The following is a 23,844-nucleotide window of genomic DNA, read 5'->3' as shown; positions in this document are numbered from 1 at the left end:
TTACAGCTATGGTTCGTTGGCCAACTCCTCAGACTACAAAACAACTTCAAGGTTTTTTGGGTTTGACGAGTTATTACCGGCGGTTTATTCGTAGATATGCGTCTTTAGCAGCCCCACTTACCGATTTGCTTTGTAAATATGCCTTCCAGTGGACACCAGCAGCAGCTGACGCATTTGAAGCTCTTAAGAGAGCAATGGTGGAAGCCCCTGTGTTGCGGCTACCAGATTTTGACTCCGACTTCATTCTTGAGACTGACGCCTCTAATGTGGGTATCAGGGCTGTGCTTATGCAATCGGGGCGCCCCATATCTTATTTCAGTAAGAAATTAGGTCTTCAACTTCGTGCTTCTTCTACCTACATCAAGGAATTAACCGCTATTGTTGAAGCGGTGCACAAATGGCGACAATACTTGTTGGGCAGATTTTTTGTAATCCGAACTGACCATAAGAGCATTAAGGAACTTCTCCAGCAGGTAGTTCAAACTCCGGATCAGCAAGTCTACATCAGAAAATTACTTGGCTATCACTTCCGCATTGAGTATAAATCGGGCTGTACCAATCTTGCAGCCGACGCCTTATCACGAATTCATGACGAGGCTAGTGAGGAAACACCAATAGTGACTGCTTCTTGTTTACCCCTCCTTAGTCGTCCGTCGTTTGAGTTGTTAGCAACACTAAAACTAGAGAATTCCACACTTCCGGAAATGATTGATCTTCATCATCAGTTTGCTGCGGGGTCTCTTTCACAGGATTATTCGCGGCATAATGGGGTCCTTTTTTATCGTAATTGTTACTATATCAGTCTATCATCATCCTTGAAAGCAGTTCTATTGGATGAATTCCACTCTACTCCGCTTGCAAGGCATGTAGGCATTAAACGCACACTGGTCCACTTGGCATCTAATTTTTTTTGGCCTAAAATGCGTATGGACGTTGAGCGATTTGTGGCTGAATGCCTTGTGTGCCAACAGACTAAATATTCTACTCAAGCACCAGCAGGTCCACTGCAACCGCTTCCTATCCCCACTTTAGTTTGGGACGAACTCACTATGGATTTCATTACTGGCCTTCTAGTTTCGCGAGGTTTCACGGTGATATTAATAGTGGTTGATCGCCTTACGAAATCAGCACACTTCGGATCCCTTCCCACTCAATTTACAGCAGTGAAGACAGCCAAATTATTCGTGGATATAGTAATAAAGCTTCATGGGTTTCCGACTTCTATTATTTCTAATCGCGACCCTGTGTTCTTGAGCAATTTTTGGAAGAAGTTATTTGAGTTAAGTGGCACTACCCTTCGCCACAGTACAGCCTATCATCCACAAACAGATGGGCAATCGGAGGTTGTCAATCGGGGCCTGGAGCAATATCTTCGCGCTTTCACCCAAGACAAACCACACTCATGGGTATCTCTACTTGGGCAGGCTGAGTTTTCCTATAATTCTACTTATCACAGCAGCATCAAAATGTCTCCTTTTCAAGCTCTTTTTGGGCGACCACCTCTAGCAATTCCTCCTTACTCGAAGGGCTCCACTTCAATCCAAGCTCTTGATGAAGCATTATGTGAACGGGATGCCTTACTTCGTTCCTTGAAAGAGAATTTGCGTCAAGCTCAACATCGCATGATTCAAAAGGCTAATGCACATAGACGCGAAGCTCAGTTTGCTGTTGGGGACCAGGTTCTAGTGAAGCTTCAGCCATACCGCCAAAATACCGTGGCAACTCGTTCTTGTCAAAAGCTAGCTAAACGGTATTATGGCCCCTTTCCTGTACTCGCTCGAGTTGGCCCTGTAGCTTATAAGCTTGCCTTGCCCAGTGGTTCCAAGATCCATCCAATGTTTCACATTTCACTTCTCAAACCCTTTCTTGGTTCTCATACACCTGATCACCATTCCTTGCCATCAACTAGTGTGGGCAATCAGCCATTATATCTCTCTGCCGCAGTTTGCGCTATTAGAACTGTGCTTAAACAAGGAATGAGATGTCGCCAAATTCTGGTTCAATGGCAGGACAGATCGCCTGAAGATTCTACTTGGGAAGAGTTCGAAACCTTCTGTAAGCTTTATCCCGATTTTCACCTTGAGGACAAGGTGAGTTTTGAAGCTGGACGGGATGATACAACCTTCCACATTCAGCTGGATCAACCGGATTGTTTACCAGAAGGGCAGCCCATCGATGAGTCTAATTGTGTGCAGCCCATGAAGGAAGCCTCATCACAAGTTGAAGTAGAAGTGGCTCGTGAGGAAGGGTATACCGGCACAAGAGTGAGAAGGCCCCCTGGGTGGTTTAAAGATTATGTCGTATAGTGAAATTGATAGAGCTTTATATTTTGCTGGTTTATGTTGCTGTCATATTTTCTGTTACAAAGTTATGCTGAGCTGTATTCTTTTAAAGGCCAAAAGACAGAGGAGTATATGTATAGCACAACTAATTCGTGCAAAAGGGAATCCAGAATGAATCATTTCTTTTTAACTTTTCTCTACTCTTCTCTCACTCTCAATCTCTCTCCCCACTTTTGCTCATCTTCGTGAATTTCTTTTGGAGTCAGCCCTCACTCGAAGAGTGCAAATTTAATCGATACAGCCTTGGTTGCAGAGAGGTGTATCGACTGCAATCAAGTATCTAGTAAAGAAGAAAAGATCAAAAATTCTTATTTATATCGATTTAGTTACGAGTAATGCTAAACTGACACAAAAAAAAAAAAAAAATGTGACTCAGATTTTGGAGTAGTTTATAAATTGACGAATATACAAATACTAATTCAATTGTAAAACTTTCAGCTAAAGCCATGTCCAATTAAATGCTGCACAATTTGTTTATGATTTGAGACTGGCATAAATACTGCAATAAAACAAAAATTTCTAATTTTTCTTTCTTTTTGGTCTTTCTCATTCTTTTTTTGGTTCTAGGTTCTAAGGTGGTTGGTGACAGTGTTCGTGGTTCGGTTCTCACTGCTAAACAGAAAAAACGAAAAAATGTAGGGATTTGAGCTCTTTCAATTTTATGACACATGTCCTCCAATTACTACGTACTCTTAACACAAGATTAAATCAATTTCTCTTCATTAATTTTTTGTGTGAATGTATATTTCTTTATTGTAGGAAACTTTTGATGCAAAAACATCAGTTGTTTCGAGTGAAGAATCTGATGAGATGATTGGTAACGCTGTTCCTGGACCGGTCCTCATGGTTAGTTAGATCAAACTCAGAGATACAGAGACTTGAGCTCCTTCTATCTGAAATAGTGACTCACATCATTTAAGAATATATTTTATTCTTTTATATGATATACAAGATTCAGGATGACATGCTGAAACTAGAGACGAGTGAGGATAAAGCAAAAGAAATTGTGGAAGACAATAAGGTAAGTGTAAACTTATGTGCCAACATCATTCTGAAATGGACTACATACATAAGGACATACATGATTCAGTTGTTGTCTATAAATACTAGAGCATAACTTATACTCAAATATTAGCTCATGAGGATAGCCCAAGGCTTTTTTTTTTTTTTTTGGGAGAAGGGATTGCCGAAACAACAGGGAGATAATCCTCATTTTCCCTTTGATTTTCTAAATAGACCAAAAATAAATCATTTTAGTATCTTGGCCAGGTGATTTTAGACAGCATTTTTAAGGTTGGCCACTTGGACTCAAAACTTGAGAAGTAAGGAGAAAAAATTCAATTTGGGGTTTGTCAAACCTTACGTTTTTTTTTTCTTTAAAAAAATCATTTTGGCAATTAATTAGAATTGCAAGTGGAACAAATGTAGTAAGATGAACGGTTCTTTTGTATTTTAGCAGAAGCCGGCAGGTTTAGTACAATAATCACATTGTCATCGGCTGTATTTAAATTAAAAGTACAGCATTTTATTAGTTAGCACTTATGTTATAATGATTATCAGTAAATTTGTTATATGATATGTCAGATACAAAGTGAACTTTTAGTTTAACATTTTTTGTAATTAAAGAATTTTGTAATGGCATTATATTTGTTTGACAATTTATGTCTTTCTTGTTCTATCGTAAATCATGTTCTTTATATTTGTAGTCACATAGATTGGCTTACAACTTCTGTTTGATATATTTTAAACAATTTACATGATTCAGGATGACATTCGAATCACGGAGTCCAGGAGTGAGGATAAAGTAAAAGAAACTGTAGGTGGCAGAAAGGTCAGTAAAAAAAAATTACTCAAAAACATAACCTAGAATATAGAGCCATAACCTTTTGATTAAACTCAAACTGATATGACATATACAACTGTAATGATTGAATGAAAAAATCTCACACCCCACATTATTTATTTTTATTATTTTACGTTTTCATCCTAGCAATGTATGTACCGAAGCATTAAGCATTTATATGCTGCACCAATTTGTACAAATGAGTTCATAGAAAATTTTGCTGCACCTTTGACGCTGTTCTTTTTCGTTACCTTAAAGATTTTGCAATTTAGTTCTTTGTTTAACACTTTTGTATCTTTCCTGTTCGTTTTTTAAATCAGGTTCCACATATATAGTTATATTCACTGAGATTGGCTTTTTGCATAATGTATTTTCAAATGATTTACAAGATTCAAGATAACATTGGAGTAAATAAAAATCAAATAATCACAAACTTGTCCAAAAAATTGCATGGATAGGGGTGCATATAATTTTTCTTTAATGCTAGTCCAACGTAATGTGTTTGTCGAAAAGGAGTTTTTTATATATAAAAGAATCACACAATATAGCTTGAACAATAAAATTTTGACTGAAATGAAATTATGGGTATCAATAAGGTTAGTATAAACAGCACAGGAGTTGAAAGTTGGCCTAATACTTATATACTTCAACTAAAATTCATTAATCACCATCTCGTCGAAGCAAATGCTTTTTTTTTTTTTTACTAGTAATTGTCACATGGAAGGATAATTTGAGGGTGCTTATCTAAAATTAAATATACAAGATATATATGATTCCATTAGTTAGTATCTGGAAGCCTGGGAACTTAATTCATACTCAAATTAGAATACGAGAGCCTTACATATTAAACCTAAAATTCATTCCTATCTAATGTGGGACATTTCCTTATTACACAATCACCTGCAAAACGTTTTTTTTTAACTAATCATTGACACATGGAAAAGTAGTGTGCCCCACTGGTGTATGTGAATCTAATATCATACAAAAGTCCACCTAACTCATACTCAAGAGTTTACTGAAAGATATCCAAGTCTTATATGCTTAACCTAAGATTCATTCTCAGTCGATAGTCTTGATTTTTTCTATATTTGTATTTGAAAATCGTTTTGGTTATTGTAATATATGCATTAAATAACAATGCTCTTCATTCTTGTAATTTTTGTATTTCGCGGTGACCTTGTTCTCTGAAATTTATCATGATCTTCATTCTTATCATTTTTGTACGTCACGAAAGTCCTGATACTTACCGTATGTCCATCACACAAATTTTGATTCCCCAATATGTACATGTACAATGAAATCATTATGTGATTCTTATGAGTGACTTTACAATTAAGACAATTCGATCTTACACTGGGCTTTTGTATGTATATTTCTTTATTGTAGGAAACATTAGATGTGAAATCACCAATTATTTCATGTGAAGAATCTAAAGTCGCTAGTGACGGTGTTCACGGTGTTGAAAAGTCAGCCCACAAAGCTTATTTTCACACGTTTTTTTTCTCTACAAATTGGAGGTTGGTGGCACAAATATTTGAAAAGTTGTTGCCATGCATGCATTCAACTTTGGAGAAGCAAATTCGAAGAAAAATTCCTAAGGTAGGTGCCTAATTTATGTTGACAATTTTGTTGGGGTTGGTGCAATAGTGCACCCCATTTTTCTTTATAAATAGAAGGCAATTCCTCATTTGTTAATCATCCCAATTTGAGAGAAGTAGAGAGCAATTGCAAGTGAGTTCTTTGAGAGAATTTGAAAGAGTTTCCACTTGAGTGTTCTAGTGAGGTTCCATTTGGGTGTATTGGGGTTGTGGGTTTTGTGCGTTTTTCCCACTTTTGTAAATTTCCATTGTTAGTAAAATTATCTTTCAATCTTTGCCCGTGTATGTAGGCATTACGCCGAACCACGTAAATCATTGTGTTATATTTTCTTTGCATTTGTTTAACACCACATTTATATTTCTTCAGAAGTTGCAGTATTAGTAATTGCTCAACCCACGTTTCCGCAACAAGTGATATCAGAGCCGACGGTTCATACTTGGGGGGATATGGTACTATTCACGTATACGGTACTGTTCACGCATACGATACTATTCTTATATACTGTACTGTTCACAAATACGGTGGAGACGATCATTTATACTTGGGAGACAGTCTATTGTAAGTAGTGTATATTTTTACATGTCTAGGAAAGTTCTATCAACAAAGGCGATAAGAGTCTAAAGATTCTAGTTTTTAATTGGGACCGAGTTCCCGTCCAGTCTCCTGGGAACTTTCCTGGTGCATTTATTCACACGAAATAAACATCATAGAGGCTGTTTTTTAAGTGTAAATAGTTGTTGAAGAAACTGATCATTTGAGATAAAAAAGATGGCAGAGGCATCGTCGTCGTCTTCATCAGCGAGAACTACTGTGACTAATGCAAAGTTTGAAGTGGAGAAATTCGATGGTACCAATAATTTTGGTATGTGGCAATGTGAGGTGTTGGATGTCTTATGTCAACAAGAGTTGGGCGTTGCTCTTGAAGAAAAGCCTGACGTGATGGATGACAAGGAGTAGATAAAAATCAATAGACAGGCATGTGGTACTATTCGCCTATATCTGGCTAAAGATTAGAAATACTCTGTCATGAGGGAGACATCGGCAAAGAAATTGTGGGAGACACTAAAAGAAAAGTATATGAAGAAAAAACTTGAAAATAGGCTTTATATGAAAAAGAAACTCTATCGATTTACATATACACATGGCATGTCAATGAATGACCACGTGAACTCATTCAACAAGATATTAGCGGATTTGTTAAATTTGGATGAGAGATTTAAAGATGAAGATAAGGCACTGTTGTTGTTGAATTCACTTCCTGATGAATATGATCATCTCACCACTACTTTGCTTCATGGGAAGGACAATGTCACATTCGATACTGTATGCAATACATTGTACAACTCTAAGACCAGAAAGAAAGATAGAAAGGATCACAGAGATACAGTTGCAGAAGCACTGACAATGAGAGGTCGTTCGCAAAGCCGCAAACGTGGAAAAAGGAACAAGTCTAAAGGGAGACCTGCCAAAGATGAATGTGCTTTTTGTCACGAGAAAGGGCATTGGAAAAAGAATTGTCCTAAGTTACAAAAGGGCAAGGCTACTTCTGATGCATGTGTAGCAGAGCATGATGAGGAGTCAGACTTTACTCTGGTTGGCATGACATTGATATGTCTCTCATATGAGTGGATTTTGGATTCGGGTTGTACTTATCATATGTGTCCTAACAAGGGCTAGTTCTCTAACTTCAAGGAGATAGACGGTGGAGTTGTTTTTATGGGCAATGATAATGCTTGTAAAACCATAGGAATAGGTCCAATCCAATTAAAGAATCATGATGGCTCAATCCAAGTTTTAACAGATGTTTGCTATGTACCAAGCTTGAAGAAAAATATCATCTCATTAGGAGTCCTAAAATCTAAAGGGCCCACAATCACTTTAAGAGATGGATTGTTGAAGGTAGTAGTTGGGGTGCTGATGGTGATGAAAGGCACAAGAAGAAATAACTTGTACTATTTCCAAGGAAGTACAATTATTGGATCAGCATTAACAGTTTATGGAAAAGATGCAGATTCAGAAGCAACCAAGTTGTGGCATATGCATTTGGGACATGCTGGTGAAAAAGTTTTGCAGACTTTAGCGAAGCAAGGCTTATTGAAAGGTACAAATTCTTGCAAATTAGAATTTTGTGAACATTGTGTTCTGGGCAAGCAGACAAGGGTAAAGTTTGGTTCAGCAATTCACGATACAAAAGGAATTCTGGACTATGTTCACAGTGATATGTAGGGACCTACCAAAATAGCTTATTTGGGAGGTATGCACTATTTTGTTACTTTTGTTTATGATTATTCAAGAAAAGTGTGGGTGTATTTAATGAAGAACAAAATGAACTTTTAGGCATATTTCTAAAATGGAAGAAAATGGTCGAAACTCAGACTGGTCGAAAGGTCAAAAGATTTCGCTCAGACAATGATGGTTAGTACAAGAATGATCCATTTCTTCAAATATACCAAGATAAGGGTATTGTGCGACAATTCACTGTTCGAGATACACCACAACAGAATGGGGTGGCATAATGCATGAACCGGACTATACTAGAGAAAGTTCGGTGTATGTTGTCCAATGCTGGATTAGGCAAAGAGTTTTGGGCTGAGGCAGTTGTATATGCGTGCCATCTGATCAACCGTTTTGCCATCAACTGCAACTGAGGGCAGAACACCCATGGAGATGTGAACTGGTGAACCTGCTACTAATTATAATTCTTTACATGTTTTTGGTTCCACTGCTTATTATCATGTAAAAGAATCTAAGTTAGACCCAAGAGCAAAGAAAGCATTGTTCATGGGTATAACTGGTGGAGTAAAAGGATACCGTCTCTGGTGTCCTGTAACGAAGAAGATTATTTTCAACAGAGATGTAACTTTTGATGAATCAGCCATGTTGAAACAAAAAGATTCTCAAGAGGATGACAAGACCAGTAGCATTTTGCAGCAGGTGGAGTTTGAAAAAGTTAAAGCTGATCCAGCTGGTGTCTATGAGATGGATAGTGATTCTCCATCGACCGAAAATGATTAAGAGGTTTTGACTCAGGAACCTTCACAGCAACAAGATTCAATTGCATATAGAAGGCCACGCAGAGAGATTCGCAAACCAGCTCGCTTTGTTAATATGGTGGCCCATGCACTTCCAATTGTAGATGATGATGTTCCTTCCACTTACAGAGAAGCAGTAAGTAACCTAGAAAGTATACAATGGAAGAAAGCAATGAACGAAGAAATGCAGTCTCTTCACAAAAATGAAACTTGGGAGTTAGTTACACTGCCCAAGGAAAAGAAGGCAATTGGGTGCAAATGGGTTTATGCAAAAAAGGAAGGATTTTCTCGTAAAAATGAAATTTGATATAAGGCTAGATTGGTAGCGAAGGGTTATGCTCAGAAGGAAGGAATAGACTACAATGAGGTATTTTCTCTAGTTGTGAAACACTCGTCTATTCGAATTTTGCTAGCAATAGTTGCACAATTTGATCTTGAACTAGTTCAACTTGATGTAAAAATTGCATTTTTACATGGTGATTTGGAAGAGGAAATCTACATGACTCAGCCAGATGGATTTAAGGTTGCTGGAAAAGAAAATTGGGTTTGCAAATTGACAAAGTCGCTTTATGGATTGAAACAATCTCCAAGGCAGTGGTATAAGCGATTTGATCGATTTATGAAAGGGCAAAGGTACACAAGAAATAAATTTGATCATTGTGTATATTTTCGCAAGTTACAAGAAGGATCTTTCATTTATTTGCTATTGTATGTCAATGATATGCTAATAGCATCGAAGAGCAAAGATGAGATTGAGAAGTTGAAGACTCAACTCAATCAAGAATTTGAAATGAAAGATTTAGGTGAAGCTAAGAAGATTCTTGGCATGGAGATATGCAGAGATAGAGCTCGTGGCAAAGTAAGCTTATCTCAGAAGCAATATTTGAAGAAGGTACTACAGCAGTTTGGCATGACTGAGCAGACAAAACCTGTGAGTACCCCGTTGGCTTCTCATTTCAAGCTTTCTGCACAATTATCTCCTTCAACAGATGCGGAATGAGAATACATGTTACAAGTTCCGTATTCAAATGCAGTGGGTAGCTTGATGTATACAATGGTATGTACAAGGCCTGACATTTCACATGCAGTTGGTATAGTGAGCAGATATATGCATAATCCTGGTAAAGGACATTGGCAAGCTGTGAAATGGATTCTACGGTACATTCAAAAGACTGTGGATGTTGGTTTACTGTTTGAAAGAGAGGATACACTTGGTCAAGGTGTGATCGGGTACGTTGATTCTGATTATGCTGGTGATTTGGACAAACGACAGTCAACCACCGGATATATATTTACTTTTATTGGAGGGCAAATTAGTTGGAAGTCTACACTATAGTCTATAGTTGCACTATCGACCACAGAGGCCGAGTACATGGCAATTACAGAGGCTGTTACAGAGGCTATTTGGTTACAAGGTTTGCTTGAAAACTTGGGATTGGCACAGGAGCACATTAATGTGTATTGCGATAGTCAGTGTGCTATTCACTTAACGAAGAACCAAATTTATCATGCGCGTACGAAGCACATCGATGTACGATTTCACTTTGTGCGGGAAATTTTTAATTAGGGGAAGATTCTTCTTCAGAAAATTAAAACTGCAGATAATCCCGCAGATATGTTAACCAAGGTAGTGACGGCGATCAAGTTTGAGCATTGTCTAAACTTGATCAACATCTTACAAGTTTAAAAGCAACCAGAGAAGGCAGAAACTGGAAGGTAGTTTGTTGATGGTCGGCTTAGATTTACTAAATCTTCACCGATGTGGAGAATTGTTGAAAGGTCAGGCCACAAAGCTTATTTTCATACGTTTTTTTCTCTACCAATTGGAGGTTGGTGGCACAAATATTTGACAAGTTGTTGTCATGCATGCATTCAACTTTGGAGAAGCAAATATGAAGACAAATTCTTAAGGTAGGTGCCTAATTTATGTTGACAATTTTATTGGGGTTGGTGCAATAGTGCACCCCATTTTTCCTTATAAATAGAAGGCAATTCCTCATTTGTTAATCATCCCAATTTGAGAGAAGTAAAGAGCAATTGCAAGTGAGTTCTTTGAGAGAATTTGAGAGAGCTTTCACTTGAGTGATCTAGTGAGGTTCCATTTGGGTGTATTGGGATTGCGGGTTCTGTGAGTTTTTTCCACTTTTGTAAATTTCCATTGTTAGTAAAATTATCTTTCAGTCTTTGCCCGTGGATGTAGGCATTATGCCGAACCACATAAATCATTGTGTTATATTTTCTTTACATTTGTTTAACACCACATTTATATTTTTTCAAAAGTTACAATATTAGTAATTACTCAACCCACATTTCCGCAACACACCGTTCGGTTCTTATGGTTAGTGAGATCAAACTCGGATATATTGACACTTGAGCTCTTTTTATCAGACACTATGACCCACATCATATAAGAAAATTTATTCTTTTATATGACATACAAGATTGAGGATGACATTCCGAAAGTAAGGATAAAGCAAAAAGAAATTGTGGACGACAATAAGGTTAGTGTAAACTTACGTGCCAACATCATTCTAAAACAAAATACATGCATAAGAGATACATGTTTCCATTGTTGCTTTAAATAATAAGTTTATGAGCCTAACTTATACTCAAATATTAGCTCAAGAATTGATGGTTGTCCAAGCCTTTAATTAATTTATTTATTTTTGGAGAATAGATTACTCAAACCTTAATTAAATACTCTAAAATTCATTCTCACCCAATGTGAAAAAAATTTCTAGCAGACTAGCACCCCTGGTACGTGCAATTCCTTCTTTTAACTAATCATTGTCACATTTTAAGGTAATGTAGGGCCACTAGTCTGTTTGACTCTGCTCCGTATAAAAGCTCATGGGCGTAAAACTCATTCTCAAAAACTTACTCAAGAATTGAAGGGTTCCCAAACGTTATAGCTATAACTCAAGATTCATTATATGCTGATCCCCTTGATTTTTACTCTATTTGTATATGGTAATGGTTTTGATTATTGCCATATATGCATTACATAATTGTCTTTATAATTATTATTTGTGTATGTCATGATGATGATCCTTGTCATATCTGCATGATATAGTGGTCTTTCTCCTTACCATATGTTCATTAAATCATGGCAGTGGTTCTTATAATATAGTGCATGTGAGAATGACAATTTCAAGTGATTCGTATTAGTGATATTGCAACTAAGACAATTCCACACAAGCAATATTGTGTTGAATTTGAATGATTAAACACTCAAAAACACTCTTTATTTCTTATGAACTTAATACAAGTCCTCAATTACAACTCTTTTAGTACCAAGAACCTTTACTACTTCTTGTTGCTTAAACCAACTAAAAGAGAAGGTATTTATACTTGTTACAACTTAATCACAACCATACATTAACCTAACTACCACACAAATTATAACCACACATCTAACCTAACAACCATACTCAACGCCATAAATTCTACATATCACATTACCACATTTAACACCACAAATCTTAACTACCCAAAGAAGCTTCCATGTGCTGGATCAAAGATCTTTTAGGCTTCAAAGATGGAAACATAATAATCAATCAAATTATTAATTATATCAATCTCAATTATTTATTAAGAAAAATTGGTTATCAATCATCACAAAGATTGATTGACTCAATATTTTCCTAATCTATCGTTAGGAAACATTAAATTCAAAAACCTCAATTGGTTCAAGAGAAGGTTCTAAGGTGATTGGTAGTACTGTTCATGGCTCTATTCATATGGATACTGAGGTCAAACACAAACACGTAAGGGCCTGAGCTCTTTTTATCTGATATTATGACTCATGTCTTTTGCCAAATTTTAGCAGTAGGATTCGATTTATTTTTCAGTTCTTTATTTTTTTCTGAGTATGTAGATACTAAAATACTTCACTGCTAAGATAGACGGTTCCTTAATTATAGAGCAAAATCGATAAGTGTAGTACGATCATATCATAATCTTGTAGCCCACCTCGTGCATGAACCTTCCTCAATCATTGTTTTCTTGTTATTACTAGAATTAAGTTGATACACTTCAGGATGCACCCTTCTTTTCGAGGTAAAAGTACTCATTTAATCCTTACAGAAACCAAATACCTAGACAGTCTTTGCATTTTTTTAAAATTACTAAGATTAAACACCTTTGTTAATTTTTTTAGCTATTGAATCTAATTTGTCAAGAATAAAATATTACTTCTATTTGTAGCTGTTGAATCAAATGATTGATAGTCTTCATCTAATATTCGATTAATAAGTAGAAAACTAATGATGACTAAATATATTTTAACAAAAACATAAATGACAAGGATCTATTGGGTAATTTTTTAAAATATAAGAACAGACTAGGTAATTAACTCAAACTTTTTAAGGACTAAAAGAGTATTTATAGCTTTTAAATCAAATCTGTATAGTTATATTTATGGAGATTGGCTGATAGTTTTTTCTTAAAAAGTTTTTAAATTATTTACAACATCCAGGATGACATTCCAAACCCAGGATCCAATATTGAGGATAAGGCAAAAACAGTGGATGACAAAAAGGTTAGTATAAAATTACTCGTTCCCATCATTTTGAAACGAAATAAACAAGAGGTACTCCATGATTTGATTACTGTCTGACTTAGAAAAAAAAAAACAATTAGTTCTCGCTAACATTGTTATCTTACATATAGATATTTCTATGTTGTAGGAAATAATACATCCCATAACATCAAATTTTTCAAGTGAAGGTTATAAGGTAAAGAATGACGGAGTTCATGATTCGGTTCTTATGGTTAGCGAGGTCAAACTCATAGATGGTTCAGCTATTTTTATCAGATATTATGACTCACGTATGACATTTAGGACTTTTTTTTTTTTTTGGGGCACTGGGAATGCATTTGTCTCTCATCTTTTGATTTCTGATTAGACACTAAAATAAATCCTTTTAGAAGCTTGACCGAGTAGTTTCAAACCGTTTTGCTTTGCTGGCCACCTAAGTTCAAATATTAGAAAATAGGAAGTAAAAGGATTGACTTTGGGGTTTGCCCAACCTTACATATTTCTTCCTTAAAATTTTTTTTTAAAAAAAAAAAGTCATTTTGGGGTTTGCCCAACCTTACATATTTCTTCCTTAAAAAAATAAAAAAAAAAAAGTCATTTTGGCAATTAATTATAATTGCAAATAGAACAAATGTAGTAAGAGGAAAGGTTCTTTTACTATTTAGCATAAGTCGGCTGGTATAGTATAACCATAAAATAATCACATGGCCATCGGTGGTACTTAAATTTATTAAGTATACCATTTTATTAGTTGGGGCTTACGTTATTATACTTATCAGTAAAGTTGTTGTATGATATGCTAAATACAAAATCGACTTTCAAGTTTAATAGAACTTGTAATTAAAGATTTTTTAGTGGTATTCTCTTTGTTTGATAATCACATGTTCTTTTTTCAAGTTCTTCGCATTTGTAGTCACATAGATTGTCTTATGGCTTTTGCTTGAAAATTTTGAACAATTTGCATTATTCGAATCCTGAATATGTAGAGCCATAAACTCTTGATTATACTCAGCATTATTCGAATCCTGAATACGTAGAGCCATTAACTCTTGATTAAACTCAAACAGATATGCAATATATAGCTCTATTTGTTGAATTAAAAACACTTCACACCCTACATTATTTACTTTTATTATTTGTGTTCTCATCTAACTAACACATATACTTAAGCATTTATGCTGAATCAATTGTGAACAATAAGTTTGTAGAAAAGTTTTTAACTGTGACATTGCACATTTTTTGTTATTATAAAATTTTTGCAATTTGGTTCTTTGTTTTACACACTGTATCTTTCTTGTTCGCTTTTAAATTAGTTTCTACACATATTCACTGAGATTGGCTTTTTCCTTCATGTATTTTCAAATAATTTTCAAGATTCAGGATAACATTGAAAAGGAGTTGTCATCAGAAAGAAGTAAAATGGACATCACATTTGTTCTGCCTGCACGATGCATTTCATACATCATTTCTCTTACAACTCCCCGCGATGCAAGCAGATTATCATTGGCTTGTCCTGCCTTCAAATCCGCTGCGGATTTGGATTCCGTTTGGGAGAAGTTTCTGCCGTCCGATTACAAGGAGATCATTTCCAACTCGTCATCAATCTCTGCTTCGTCTTTGATGATCGCTTCGTTGTCTAAGAAGGACCTTTACTTTTATCTTTGTCACAACCCCATCCTCATCAACAATCACACGACGAGCTTTTCGCTAGTGCAAGAGACTGGAAAGAAGTGTTACATGGTTGGTGCAAGGGGACTTTCCATAGCATGGGGAGATTCACCCAATATTGGAACTGGCTTTCTCTACGAAAGTCTAGGTTTGTTTTATTCTACTCCAACTTGGCATTTGTTTCAAGAGTCATACAAAGGCCCAGACATTTAAATTTTTTAAATCTTAATTTAAACTAGGATCAGAGTTGTACAACACACTAGAGTTATTATATAGCATTGTACAACTCTGATAATAGTTCAAATTTGGATTGCGTAAAATTCGGTCATCCAGACTTAACCATTGTTCGTAACATCTCACATTGCTTAAGAATGATGTGAATGATGAGCTTATAAGGAAAGACCATCCTTGGACTAGTAAGATGCCTTTTGGGTGGGTCTTGGACATACAAAGATCAAAACCATGAGCGTAAAAGAAACGTATTTTAAGCACAAAGTGGACAATATCTTGCTAGTTGGATCCGTCTTTCCATTATTTTTTTTAATATCGGCTACTCATTAGAACAAATTAAAGGGAGTTAATTGCTTCTCTTGCTACAATGCATAGATGATGTGCCATTACATTTGCAGGTTTCCCGAAGTGGCTAAACTCAGGGAGGTGTGGTGGTTCGAAATCATAGCAAGAATTGAGACAAGAATTTTATCGTCCAAAACGAACTATGCAGCTTACCTTGTGTTCAAGTTTGTCAAAAGTAGACAAGGATTTGATGCTAGACCTATAGAGTTTGACGTCTATTTTGAGGGAAGCAATAATCACAAAAGGCGTAGCGCGTTGTTAGATCCTCCGACAAAGGTGCCTCCTCAACTATCTCAAGACAGAGGAGATGGGTGGACGGAGATTGAGATGGGTGAGTTCTTTAATGAAAATGGAGATGATGGGACAGCGGTCTGTAAGCTGTGTGAATCAGGATCTATGCAAAAGCGTGGCATCATTATCCAAGGAATTGAGCTTAGGCCTAAATATGGCAAATAACCAAATGAAACACTTCAAAATACTGATGATCTTTAGATGAGCATATATACCTAAACGAATTACTTATAATACTAGAGTTATTGTTGTGAATGATATTGCTGTAAGTCTTTATTTTAATTTTTCCTGGAAAAAATAAAAAGACATTTGAAACCAAAGATCGATTCGTGGCTGCGAGCTGAGATTTAATTAGTACACACGCACTCACCCCATCACCCCATCATACTTAATTTGAATGGCAAGATTAAGTCCTAACGATCGTAATTTACACTTCCTCACAATTAGTTTCCTGTTATAACAATGATTCTTCCTTTTCCTTATGTTACTTTAGTCTTTGACGTTAATTAAGTTTAGGATTCTATTTTCTAAATTATTTAGGATTTCCTTTTCTGATATTTCTACATTATCTCAAAAATCGTTATTCCTTATTTTGCATATTTCTTTATCTCAATTATTATCTCTTAAAAACAATGTCTTCCCATTAAATATCTTTTAATGTTGAGTAATGAACTAATGTCTAATGGTAGAGATTAGAAAGCCCACTTCAAACCCCACCTCAACTCTACACAAAAATAAATAAAAATCAAAGTAATAATTAACATTGCCCCAAATTTTAAATTAATCACGAATTACCCAAACAATTCGCACTGGTTGGGTGAGCATATCATTTTCCTTTAATGTTAGTCTATGTGTTTGTCAAAAAGAAAGGATTTTTTAATACAATAATAAAGTTCGAACGTTAAAATTATAACCTAATTAGCGGTAAATATGAGATAAATCAAGGACCTTTGCTAAAGTATTATGGAAATGGCTTGCTGATATGTTTAACACTCATCTCCTGATGGCTCTATGTTTCCATATAAAATCTGGAACATGTGGTTGGTGGCTGGCAGCAGCATTGTTAATGTGATTCGGAAAGCTCGTAACCTAATTCGATTTCAAGATGTATCTCTCTCAGTTCATAATGCTAGCACTATCTAGGATTTACAACCTTTTAATTTTTCGGAACAGACTATAAACTTCATCATAATGGTGGCTTAAAAGTAGTAGTGGACATTAATCTGGATCGAAACAGTTGCATGATTCCAGTTTGGGATAGTAAAAAGTTTGGGCCTGCTCGACATGAGCTCAGGCCAATCCAAAAAGTCCGGGCTTGGACTTCAAATATCTAGATCTGGTATGGGACGAGCTCAGTCATGGGCCTGACTCAAGCCTGCCCATTAATCTTATATTTTTGTTGGGCATAATCATGTTTTTTCTTTTTTTCCGTAATCATTAATGAAATATTGATACTTCTTAACAAATGTGTTGTCAATATATAAAATGATAATATTAATCTTATGACATAAAAAACAATTAAGGGATGTTAGCATTTAAGTAGAAGGAAAAATGAAACTTCCACACCATTGATAATTTCCCTTAGTTTTCTCTTTAACTATTAAATATTCAAAAATTAATTTTTTTAAAAATAAAAAATCTAAGTTTAAAAAATATATGGAATAAGCAAGCAAGGTTGAGCTTGAAACTATCTAAAACTTGGCCAAACCCAAACTACTCCATTCGCCATCCCTAATTATTTTGTTATTGTCTGGATATTATCCAATAAATAAATAAATAACATTGATGTCTCATCTATAAATATTTCTTTACTGTAAGAATTATAGATTTAATAAATGTTTCATAGGTATGCTGCCCAGCCCTTCGCAAAATCCAAAAGAAGACTAAAAACATAATAATATACCAAATTTACATTTAGCCGTTAGTCAAAGATATCTCTAAAGTCATTTTAAAGGGTTTTAAATAACGGTTATGTTCGATAATTAAGGAGGTAATTATAAAATATTTTGTATTTTACAATCTATTAGACATATTTTATTATGTTAAAGTAAATTCTATAATAAATGAAAATATAATATTAAAATAAATGTATTAAAATATAAAGTCTTTTGAATATTATGTAAAATAATAATTTTAACATTATTAGTATGTGAGTTTTTTTTTAATTTTATAATGTACTTAACCCAAATATTTATTTAAAATCTCTACAATAAATACAAATATATTATTAAATTAAATATAATAATTTTAATATTTAAACATTTTGATATTTCTACTAGACAGATTATAAATATTTATTTTAAATATTTAAAATAATTTTAATATTTTAGTACAGAATTGTCTCCAAATGGGAGTCAATTAATTTCAATTTGAAAAAACTTTTTGTGTCAAGTGTTTGGCTGACTTTCATTTAGCCAACTAATCGATTATGGTACAAAATTAAAAAATAAAAATAAAATAATCTGGAAATATGAATTATATTTTACAACAAGAAATAATTTTTTTATAACGGCTTGATTAGCGATTAATAAAATCGTTATAAAAAAATTATATTTACTCGGACAAATTAATACAGGCTCATTGCTAAAACAAGTACGTCATTCATGACAAAAGTTTAAATAAAACGTTATATTATCCTAGGTTATTAGATTGTTAGTTTCTCCCAATTGAAATAAATATATTTCACTTACCCCCTAATATTTTTGTAATGCTTAATAACTCTACTAACACCATGATATCATAGTATTACCCTTATTTTTAAATAAGTTTTTATTCATATTTATTATGAATAAAATAAAAATTTAAAATACTAAAAATAAAAATAATTTTCAGTGTGAAAAAAAGACCTTAAAAGCAAGATATTTTCTTGTTTTTCTATAATTATTTTTATTTTTTGGTTAAAATAAATATATACTTTATATTTCTAAGATTAATTATCAAGTAAATGACTATTTTACCCTTTTTCCCTTTAATATGATAAGGAGGTTAATGGATATTTTTAAAATAATATGGGATAAGTAATATATATTGGTCGCAACAATAGGAAAATGACATTCTACATTTAGAAGCTTCACTTTTTAGCCTATGAAACTAACTCTATTATCCATATAAAATATGATAAAAATTTATGATTAATTCACACATCAATAAAATATTAAAAGTAATGTGCAATAACAACTCTTTCCATTTAGATCAAGTTCTAAATTAGTGCTAATTCAAAAGCTACAACTTTTCATGTAAAAAAATGGACATATAAGAAGAATAAAATTAGTTGATATGATAATAATATGGAAACCTATTAATTTGTTTCCTACGATGGTATAGAAGTTCATGAGCATAATTCGTCCTAAAAACCTTGCTCAAGAGTTGGAGGTAGACTATTAGCACCCCTTTATGAATCTCATATAACCCCTTGTCTATTACAACTATATTTAGGGCCAAATACAAGTAGAATTAACTACATTTATACTCTCTGTCTCACATCTATACAATATATTGCTTTGCACAAACATAAAGAAATAATTTTTTTCTTTTTCATGTTGCTTATTTGTATATTTGGAAGCCACTGTTTTTAGCTTTGTAGAGAAGAGAAGAATGGAGATATCAAAATTGCAAAAAACATTTAAGAGTGAGAAAATTTCTAGAAATTCAAAGATTTATAAATAAAAAAAAGTTTATTAGCGAAAAGGGTACTTTTGGCACCATGTGGAGAATAATTGAGAAAATGGGATTTTAAGAAAATTTTGGAGGGGTGCCAACAATCACACTCCAAGGGTTGAGGCTTGTCCTAAAATTATATCATTAGCTTGATAGCAATTCTCAACCAATATAGTATCTTCGCTGTCTCTCCCTATTCTGTGTAGGTTGGTCTTTTACTAATGTTTGTCAAGTTGTAAAGTAATGTGGGACTACTCGTGTATGAGTTTAATTTTGATACCATATAGAAGTTCATGAATCTAACTCATACTTAAAAGTTAGCTCGTTACCTAACCTATTTATTATTCACAAGCATGTAAGATATTTTTGAAATCATATGGAGTTTGAACATATCTATGATTCTGAAGGATTCGGGATAGCAACAAATCATGATTATTAAACTTGGGAACAAACCAACGTCGTTGAATGACATTCGAAAAATAAATTATTACAATCTTTCGACGAAGCTACTTCAACAACCAAGATTATGACCATAACCTCAGTAAATAAACTAGTATTAATACAAAGAGGAAAATCAAACCCACCAAGACACATTCCTGAAGCACGTCAAAAACTAGTATTGGTACCTTGATCATGAAGTAATCGACTTGTCGGTTGCGACCATCTTCCATTTTCCCTTCCTGCTTCTTCCTTTTATCAGCTATATCTGCCGCATTCAGCTGCTGTTGTATTTCATCCCCATGGTGGGAATCCAAGTGTGGCGGTTTCCCAAATGAAGTGTTATCCTGATAGATCAAACATAGAACGTTTTATAATTTGAACTCTACATTTGAGATAATCAAAGATTTTACAAGGTTTGGTACGTCTACTGAAATGGTGCCATAAAGAAAAGATTGATAGAAGCATAGTGACCATGATTGGTTTAATCCTGCTACAATCTGCATCATTATTTTTCTTCACTTCCTTTGTATCAGCCTCTTGTACGGTATTATTCTTCTTATACTCCGGGTCCAAGCATAATAGTTCATTTGATGATGAAGTAATGATATTATCCTGCATAAAGTAAATAATTAAAACTGATCTACACCCATCCCTTATACCAAATAAGCAATCCATTTTTAAAATTCAATTTCATCCCAGGTGTTCGAATCATAGAAAAAACTCGCTGTTAACTTTTAATAAATAAACTATTTTAGTACATATAAGTTATATATTAGTTTCGTATAATCAATTATAGTATATAAAAATGTCATGTTTATCATTCATCAGTGTATTTTTTCTACTACTTTTTAACACTCAGGATGAAATGAAGTATTAAAAAATCTAGGAGGGACTAAAGTTGTAAAAACAAACATAATTGTAAACTTACCGTTGCAAGTAAACATTCAACATGAGAAAAAAAGTTCCGTTCCTGGCAGTAATAAACATGATCTTCAGAATTTCTTGGCTCCTTGCAAATCTCACAGTGCTGGTCATCCGAGTCATACTCCACGACTAGATCTAAGAGGATGAGAGTAATGCGGTGGATAGTCTGTTTCATAAGGACCACAACTCGTGGTAGAGGAATGCAATCAATGTGGAAGTTTATACAACACTCGGGACATCGGTAAAAACCCCCTTTACATTTTTCAGAACACTTTTGGCAGCTGAAGTTGTGCTCATCTTCTACAAAATAGAACAGATTGTGTGTGTGACATTCACGTTTTAGAACCCGTTTCAGTGGCTTATGAGCACATGACACATGAAGGCTAAAGCTGCAACTCGAACAGTTGTACTTGATGCCAGTAATCTCCTTCGTACAGGCATTACATGTAACTGATTCTTGTTTGCTCACACATTTAGCAGCCAACAGCCGATGTTGCGGATGAAATTTGTGTTCGACTTCCGAATGTTCTTTGCTCAGTTGATTTTCCATGAATCTATTAATTTCCTCCTCTCCATCACTCTTGTATTCTAAATCATATTTTTCAATCTCCAAAGTACCCTAACAAAACAAACACTAATTATTATGCATGCATCTATGTACGCTCGTATTACTTCAAAACATAGCACTATTGATAATAAAATTTCCTGCTCTACTAAGTAAGCAGGGCCCAAAATTCATAGGGAGACTCAGTTTAGGCCCATTAGAAAAGAAATTCTAAAATAATGAAAAAAAAGGTTAACAATTGACACCCACAAACTCAATGTTTTGTATTTTGTCGAAGATAACAATGACCGGTTCTGATTAAGAGGCACACATATTTAACAAACGAGTTGCGCAGACAATGAATACTAATTATATCTCCTACACATATAAAATTACAAAATAACTAAAGCAATAAGACTTTGAATATTGCTAATGGATGTGGGGGAAAAAAAGTTACATACCTCATTTAGTACACACTCCACATGAGCTATAAACTTGCAGTCGTCACAGTAATAAACATGATGCCTTGCAGTCCCTCGTTCCCGACAAATATCACAACAATACTTCTCACTATCATATACGAGTTGGAGTGAACTAAGGAGCAAGAGAGGATGCTGGTGAGCTTTATCATTCTTCACAACACGTGGTAGCGGTATGCATTCAACATGAAAGTTCACATCACAGTCCACACAGCGGTAAAAATTAGAGCCCTCGAATTGCTTGCAGCAGAATTCACATTGCATAAAACTCGATAATGATTTGTCACTAAAATAAAACAGGCCGTGCTTATGACCCTTGTGTTTTAAGGCTCGTTGGGAGGAATATCGATATCCCGTAGTAACTATTTCATCCGAATCTCTTTGCTTAATATTATATACAACTATCGACCTAATACATGAAACATGAAGGTCAAAACTACAGCTGGAACAGCTTAAACTAACTCCTCGGATTGATTTCGTACACGCTTTGCAATCCCTGGATTTACCCTTACTCAAAGGGGTAATATGAAGACAGTGTTGCCTGCAGCGGCAAAGCCAGGATTAGATATCATAATACTTGGGGGAAGGACCGATGAGAAATATAAATATATGAAGATATCGAGCAAAAATTAGATGGAAGTTTAAAAATATATATAATTATATTTTCATACACTTAAAATAGAGGGATCTAGTGGTTAGCCCTCTGCTAGCTTCGTCACTTGCCTGTGAAATGGGTGTTCAATTTGATCGACTTTTTCTGGAATCTCCTCACAGCATATATGAACGAAGAATTCACAGCTAATGCAACAATATGCAGGAACAGGATCCCTGATGATCTGGTTGCAATAGTTGCAAGATACTGTGTAACCATCATTGAAACTGCATAGACTCAGCTTATGTGTGTGGCCAAAATGGGTTTTGGTACCTTCTAACCCCAGTGCCTGCAATTTCTGCTCATTGAGCTCAAAAATTTGGTTAGCCATCGTAGATCGACAGGCAAAAATTCTGGTTGAAGCGTTGACCCAATCGCTTTTTATGAATTCTTTCTTCCTGTTTTAAGAGAAATACCTAGGTCAAGCTTCACACCTTAAAATGTTACGGTGGTGCGCCTTTCCAATACCAGCCTACTATTTTTATATAGAAGGAATTATAAAATACATTAGAGGTAATATAATTAATTAATGTATATATATCATGTATAATTAATTTATTAATAATTAATTTTTTTAAACTATATATATATATATATATGTAGTATAATTGAAATGATATGTTAGAGATATTTTAAAATTTGTCAATAATCAGATTTACTCAATTTTCAAGTGGGAACATCTGCTTCAATGTATGCGATCCACCGATTTAAAGGCAAAAAGTTAGTGGATGACATAGTAGGACCCAGACCTATTAAAATGACAAATTCTTATTGAATGGACAGATTAAATATTTTTTTCCTAATTTAAATGCAAGCAAGATTTGTTACCCACCACAAGAAAAGTGGCATTTGTCTGCTACAGAAAGAAATGTCCTAATTAGACAAGGACAAAGAAATTTAATCTAAGCACTATAGAGCTAGATTTAAATATTGGATTAGGGCCGACTTAAGGTAGCTAGATTGACTAAGAATGTGGCTTGCACAGCGGTGAGGGTTCCATCTGCATCCTAAGTCTACAAAAGACTATAAAGAAAAGATTTAATTTAGAAAATAATGCAAACTTTAACATAAAGAAATAAAAGAAAATTAAATAAGGAATACAAATAGAAATTTCCTAATTAATTAGATATTTTCAGATGGACAATGGTTGCAGAAAGATTGTAGTTAAGGCCATATCTCTAAGGTCAATGAATGATTACAAAAAGATAGTAGTTAGGTCAATGTAAATCAAGTTACATTAACATAATATAAATTTT

General features: G+C 34.4%; 1 protein-coding gene, 1 long non-coding RNA gene and 1 pseudogene across 2 annotated transcripts; 2 read left to right on the top strand and 1 right to left on the bottom strand.

The window, feature by feature from the left end:
* The first annotated feature begins 2,907 nt into the window (after positions 1-2,907).
* On the top strand, positions 2,908-3,833 carry LOC102622231 (uncharacterized). The gene is made up of 3 exons (XR_008054582.1): positions 2,908-2,977; positions 3,102-3,188; positions 3,295-3,833. It is a non-coding gene; the product is annotated as an uncharacterized LOC102622231 (long non-coding RNA).
* A 7,016-nt stretch (positions 3,834-10,849) lies between these two features.
* Positions 10,850-16,173, top strand: LOC102619878 (putative F-box protein PP2-B12; annotated as a pseudogene).
* A 3,791-nt stretch (positions 16,174-19,964) lies between these two features.
* Positions 19,965-23,047, bottom strand: LOC102614919 (uncharacterized). The gene is made up of 5 exons (XM_052440739.1): positions 22,660-23,047; positions 21,919-22,477; positions 20,918-21,532; positions 20,461-20,601; positions 19,965-20,333 (listed from the first exon to the last, which is right to left on the bottom strand). The coding sequence occupies exons 1-5, from the start codon at positions 22,917-22,919 to the stop codon at positions 20,073-20,075; spliced, it is 1,836 nt and encodes a 611-aa protein (XP_052296699.1). The 5' UTR covers positions 22,920-23,047; the 3' UTR covers positions 19,965-20,072.
* Between the last annotated feature and the right edge of the window lie 797 nt (positions 23,048-23,844).

Source organism: Citrus sinensis, chromosome 5, assembly GCF_022201045.2.
Source record: "Citrus sinensis cultivar Valencia sweet orange chromosome 5, DVS_A1.0, whole genome shotgun sequence".
NCBI classification, from domain to species: Eukaryota; Viridiplantae; Streptophyta; class Magnoliopsida; order Sapindales; family Rutaceae; genus Citrus; species Citrus sinensis.
Note: the sequence above shows the minus strand (reverse complement) of the source record. Positions and strands in the feature narration are given on the sequence as shown.